This window comes from Raphanus sativus, unplaced genomic scaffold, assembly GCF_000801105.2.
Source record: "Raphanus sativus cultivar WK10039 unplaced genomic scaffold, ASM80110v3 Scaffold1031, whole genome shotgun sequence".
Taxonomy (NCBI): domain Eukaryota; kingdom Viridiplantae; phylum Streptophyta; class Magnoliopsida; order Brassicales; family Brassicaceae; genus Raphanus; species Raphanus sativus.
Genome location: NW_026616345.1, coordinates 20,080 through 26,479, shown reverse-complemented (window position 1 = coordinate 26,479; position 6,400 = coordinate 20,080). Strand labels below are relative to the sequence as shown.

The 6,400-nt window shown below is 38.3% G+C and overlaps 2 protein-coding genes across 2 annotated transcripts; both read right to left on the bottom strand.

Annotated features, from left to right (window-relative positions):
- Positions 1-2,512: 2,512 nt before the first annotated feature.
- On the bottom strand, positions 2,513-3,584 carry LOC130503585 (uncharacterized). The gene is made up of 2 exons (XM_056998204.1): positions 3,394-3,584; positions 2,513-3,291 (listed from the first exon to the last, which is right to left on the bottom strand). The coding sequence occupies exon 2, from the start codon at positions 3,160-3,162 to the stop codon at positions 2,758-2,760; it is 405 nt and encodes a 134-aa protein (XP_056854184.1). The 5' UTR covers positions 3,163-3,291; positions 3,394-3,584; the 3' UTR covers positions 2,513-2,757.
- LOC130494599 (uncharacterized) lies at positions 3,301-5,263 on the bottom strand. Its single transcript, XM_056998208.1, has 4 exons — positions 4,931-5,263; positions 3,927-4,841; positions 3,394-3,477; positions 3,301-3,339 (listed from the first exon to the last, which is right to left on the bottom strand). Exons 1-4 carry the CDS (start codon positions 5,261-5,263, stop codon positions 3,301-3,303), a joined length of 1,371 nt encoding a protein of 456 aa, XP_056854188.1.
- Positions 5,264-6,400: the final 1,137 nt, after the last annotated feature.

Sequence of the window (6,400 nt, the reverse complement as noted above, 5' to 3'; positions counted from 1 at the left end):
GCCTGAATTTATTACATCATATCATTGTAGGATTACTTCGTTATGGTTATGGCTTGTTTATTATTTATTTATTTATTTATTGATAAAGGGCTTATTGGCTTGCTATTTGATGGATAGTTTATTTTTGAACCTATAAGAAGTTACGACTCATGAGTGCTTATGTATATGGTACTACGGCTGGTATGCTATGCTAAAGCAAAATATTATAGGGAAACCTATTTTTTTGCAGAGTTACATAGGTACAAAATCAATCAAGATAAAAGTTTTAAGTTGATAAATAAGTAAACATGTTGTTTGTTTTTGTGAATTTATATAGAACAAAACTTTCTTCTTTTCTTACAGAGAAAATTTTATCCTCGGATTATTATTTTCGTATTTTTTCTTTCATTTCCTTCATTTTTAATTACTCTTTAGTAACTCTAATGTTCACCAATCATACTCTATATGTAGTACAAAAATAGTAAAACGTGGTTAGTTTTGCAGTACACTTCAGCACAAATTGACATATTCCAAGAGGAACACAGAACACTACTAAGTAGGGATTCAACAAATGCATTATTTATATTGTCTCTTTGGGAACATCCGATAAAATTAAAACCAAACATCAAAAAAGGAACATCATGACCATTACTACGTAAGAATTACAAGCACAGACAGAGAAATGAGTTCTGATTGACCGATTTAGGATTTCCTTAAACTAATTTTGGTATGATGTAACTACATTCTTAGTTTTAAGCAAAAAAAAAAAAACTACATTCTTAGTTTTATGAGAGAAAAAAAAAACTACATTCTTACAGCGATTGTATTATGAGAGAAAATTGAAATGAAGAAGTTGAGACTGACTAGTAAGAGGAGAGAGAGAGCGTGGAATTCTGGGGATATGAATGATATGGGGAGATGTGAAGAAGCTCAAAACGACGTGACATTCTCCCATCTCTCCCCATCACTCCTTTTCTTTCATTCTTTATTTTCCAACTATACTTCAATTTTTTTTTTGGTTTATACGAAATATGAGAGATAAATGAATGTGTGGTGGCTTTCACTATTATTCTTGTGCTCAACTGCCCCATTGCTTTGTCTCTTTTACACTCTTCACCTCATCTCCTTTGTCTCTCTCAAACCCACTTTTCCATAAAACCCTTTTCTTCTCTTTGGGATCTTAAATCTCCCTTTTCTGTCTTTTCCCAAGCCCTAATCCATTTGATTTTCTCGATTCTTGGAAATTTATAATATATGTTAATCCTTACTTTGTGAAAGATATGCTAATAATTTATGTCCTTTCTTTACTGGTTGTACAGATCATGTGATGGGAAAGATATATTAGACCATTTCTAAATTTATAATCCACCTATATTTTTTCCTTTTATAGTAGATAAATTTTAAATAAAGATGAATTTATTTCTAATAAGTTCATTTATAATTGAAAAAAATAGATCGGTGAGTTCTACATACAATGTGCCTCGTTTGATGAGACTTAATACCTAGTTTGTTTTTTTTTTGAGAAAACTTAGCCAGCCTCAAAATCTAGTTGTTATAGTGATTATTGTAAGACGGCCTGAATTTTTTTGTTAGGATGAATAAAATCTCCTAAACTCAATAAAATAGATTTCTTAGAAGGTGATTAGAAAATCTCCTTCACTTGTTGAAACTAAAGTAAGTGAATTACTAAGCTAAGTCTTTTGCTTTTGTTTTCTACGCTATATAAATACGGGTTCCATTAAAAGCCACGGTGCTTGCATACTGATAAATTGAAAGAAAAATAACTTTATATATATACATACGTATATACATGTATTTATAGTTTTTTCTTGTCAACACGTATTTATAGTTATTTATCTATTGTTTTATAATATAAATAAATCCAGACATTTAAGAAAACTTTAAATGGGTTGGGCTTACATACAACACAACACTTTTAAGCCCAATACATCGAGCAGTAAAAGAAGGAGAAACATCGGTAATGTTGTCGGCATATAAAAGCCAGTTTGAGAAGCAAAAACAGATACACTTGGCGGCAAGCCAGAGAAAATGGCTTCTGTAATACCTTCTAGTTCTCCTTCTCTAAACCCATCTCCACTCTACCTCATCTGCCTCCATATTACAGCTGCAGAGAACTGATGATCATGTTGTTGAACTTGGAATACACTCGGAAAAAGAAGATGATGCAATTGAAGCAGACCAGCGACCAAAAGCAGGTTGCTATAATCCCAAGCTCTTATGATACAAGTCACAAGATGATCACACATCCCACTAGCAATCTAAGAAGTGTTCTAAAAGACTGAAACAATTGTTGCTAACTTGGCCGAACTGTTTCCATGGTTGATGACTTCTCTATGTATTATACTGAAGGACTAACGTTTAAAGTGAGTTCAAATGTAGCTGACTAGTTGATTTAAACTAACTGTAGACATGGAAAAGATATGAAGATATTACTAAAAACAATAATTAAAATTCAGATTCGACCTCAGTGAACTAACATATAAAAAACGAAAACAGAATATAAAGAAAGATGGAGAAGAAAACACTTAGATTGATAAAAAGAGAAAACATCCAACACTGGAAATATCCATAGACAAGAAACAAACAGACCAGAGTATCAAAAGGTTTTGTCTCTTCTCTAGCAATCTGTTAAAAATAAAAATGTCTTACAGGTTTTATTAAGAGACGATCCAACACCCAAATATTAGATGAACACTCATAACCACAAACACCAAGGCTATGGTCTAGGCTGTTTTTGTTGGATCGTTACTTCAGAAATCAGAGCATATCTTCATCCATTGCCTCAGCTTCTGTATTGGGCTGAATCTGGGGCAGGATACGCGGCTGGGGCTGGGTCAACGGCAGAGGCTCAAGCTCAACCAGAGGCTCAAGATCAGGCAGAGGCTCAAGCTCAGGCAGAGTCTGAGGCTCAAGCTCATGCAGGATCTGGGGTTCAGGCTCGGTCAAGGAGAGGGTTTGAGGCAGAGGCATTGTCTGGGGCTGAGGCTCGGACAGGGTCTCGGGCTGAAACTGGGGCAGGGTCTGGGACTGCTGCGGCTGGGTCATGATCAGGGTCTGGATCTGTGCTTGTTCTCCTCCTGCTTCACTTCCTTGTCCAAGTTCCATTCCTTGTATTTCAGCTCCAGTCTGTGGTTCAGCCTCCTCCGGCTGCACTTCTTCCATGGCATGTGGCTCCACAGTCAACACCTTTATCAGTGCCTGCAGCCCTTGTGAAACTTCCGCCACTGCCTGATTGTCCCCGGTTGCAATACCAACGTCCAACACATCCAAGATCTCTTTTACTTTCTCGTTCTGAAACATTCAAAGACCAAAACCAAACATAAGATTCGTGAATTGAATCTGAAAACGTATCAAATAAAGACAAGACTGATTATTATAATCAACTATACTTACAGCAATGTTAATCTTTCTCTTGAGTTCTCCATATGCAAGCTCTTGGATGGTCCCAGTAGCCCTCGTGACTGGCCTTGGTGTGTCCTAGGTTAATAAAAGAAAAACAAGTTAGATATAGGTTCAGTGATCAAAAAGAAAAATATAAGTTCAGTAAATTAAAGACGGACAATAATTGTAAAATAAAACAGACAATGATTTAGTCCACAAATGACTGCAATAAAGAATGAAGGTACAAGGAACAAGACTATGATTATCCAAATGAAAAATAAAACAAAATTAAGAATTGTACACGAACATAATAAAATAAACTCAGGAAAACGTTGGTAATAGAAAATAAAAATAAAATAAACGCTGAAAACTAGTCAGGTTTTTTAGATTCTCTCTTACACTGTCGGAAACAGACAAGACACCAAATGATTGCAATAAAGTAGCCTACAATAAAGTACGAACCTTTTACACTCCTAACCTAGATATTCCGAATCTACCTCAAACAAGAACACACAGATTCTGATATAGGGATAAGATATTATTACCTGTATGGGTCTAGCTGCTGCACGTCCACGTCCACGCTTAGGTGGACGTCCTGGTCCACGCTTCATCACAGCCGCAACCGCCATAGCTTCTTCACCAGCTGGAGCAAGGGTGGCGACCCCGCCAGATCCACCGACGTCAGGTATCACAGAGTCAGGAGCCGGGACAGATATGGGCTCCCTCTCTCTCCCGGAACCTCTACAACTCATTGGCCAGCCCCTTCGTTTCATCATTACAGCCAGACTCGGAGTTTGAACGCTCGGACCAGATCCGTCTTTCCTTGGACGTCCAGGGCCTCTCTTTGCCGACTCCGTAACCACCACGGTCGGATCGGTTACAGGCAACTCGGGTTGCTCCTCGCTTGGCTGGACATCGCTTGGTTCAACATTGATGGATGGTTGCAGCGCTTGTGGGATCGGTTGAGCAGCGATGGGTTGCTGCTGTTGTGGAGCTTCGGTCTTAGGCTTTGGTGGACGTCCACGACCTCGCTTCAGAGGCTGAGAAGCCGAGGCAGAAGCAGTGACAGCCAGCATATCAAGCGAACGAGTGTCGGTTGGAGGGATCTCAGATCCGGAAACCACCACCAGACGTGTATCGACAGCAGCAGCCGAGTTAGCCAGCATATCAAGCGAACCGGTGTAACCCGGAGGAGTCTCAGATCCGGAAGCCACGACCGGACCTGCATTAACAGCAGCAGGCGCAACAGCCACGTTCTCCGGAGGAGAAGAGTCAGCAAGCATGTATGATTTCCTAACCATAGTGAGAATGCCACATCTCTTCATGACCTCGAGATGGTGAGTCATCAAAGCCTCATGACCATCAGGAAGATTAGGGTTCAACCTCTTGATGTAGCTTGAGATTGCCGACTTGCTGGAACCCCTAGGTTCGTTCAACGCCACAACCGCTTCGTAAATCATCTGCACAAAGAGAAAAGGTTTAGTAAATTATTACAAAATGACCAAAACATAATTGAGTTGAAAGAAAAAGACTTTAGATCCGAGCTTACGTCTGTGTAAGGACGGCGGTTTGAGGAAGGCTGCGCTTGAACAAGAGCTGACTCAGAAGCAGCATGAGGCTCAACATGTGGCTGAACCGCTGGCTCAACATGTGGTTGAACCGCTGGTTCAACATGTGGCTGAACCGCTGGCTCAACATGTGGCTGAACCGGTGGCTCAACATGTGGCTGAACCACTGGCTCAACATTTGCCTCAACACGGTTTAATTCGTTAACAGTTTGTGTAGTGGTAGGGGATATATTCGGAGCAGTGACGCCCTCGGGGACATAGGTGTTGGTGATGGTGGTAAAGTCAAAAGGTTGGTGAGAATCAGAAGGATCCATGATATCTTTTTTTTTTTTTGATAAAAACAATGATTATTGCTCTTTTGATTATTATTTGCTTTGTGAATATAAAACAAAATTATTGCGGTATAAATAGGTAAAGTTAGGCTGGTGTGAGAGGCTGAGGATGGAGAGGTGCAAGATTATGATATGGTAGAAAATTGTATGGCCTTAAAGTGTTAGCGTTGAATAACATTTACTGAATGATATTTACCTTAAGCCTACACGTTTGACTCGCCAGATTTTTTTCTATTTAAGTTTTGTATTTCTTACTTTTTGGACTTTTTTGATCCAAGAATGTTTAGCAAATAATTAAAAAAAATGAAAAATACCGCCAAGATTTTAACAAAGACCCGCCTAGATTTCAGTGAATACAATTTTGTAAAACAAAGATATATGATCTCTTAAAAAGACAAATATATATTCTCTTACAAAAACAAAGATATCATTTTCTGTCTCATGCATGAACTGCAGCAAACATCCACTGTTGCATTAAGTTACCTATGTAACAAACTCCATTGAAGAGCGAATGATAAGCAAATCTAAGGACGGCTTCCATAAGTAGGTGTATTGATTGAGTTGATGTATTAGTATATTGATGCTTAGAGAAGTGTTAGGGTATTGCCATTGATATATGGAGCATAGGATGCATATTTGCAGAATGGTCACGGGTAAGCCATTGTTTAGTTCCTGGTAAGAACGTGGAGTACAAATTGGATTTTATGACTGATTTGATTGGTATTCCTTCACCAGAGGTATTTCAAGGGTTAGTTAGTATTAGTCAGTTTAATAGTTTAAAAAAGTTGTTTGCTACATTTTTTTCTTTGATATCTTATGAATCATGCGTTAAAGTTTTATAACCTATGACTAGTTGTTTACTTGTGCTTTCCAGCCATTGTTATATGGCAAGTAGTTTTTCTTTTTTTTGGTGAAATATATGTCAAGTAGTTTAGGCCTAGCTCGTGTTAGATTCATATTAATTGGTAGGAAACCTCATGTTGTGGAACATAATTAGACCAGGTTGTAATCAGTTTTGAGTTTTGAAAGAAGGAAGATAATGAAAGAAGACGTTAGGGAACTGATCTATAGAGAGGTACAGTACTAGTCACTGGATTGGTTTAAGAGACAGTTTACACA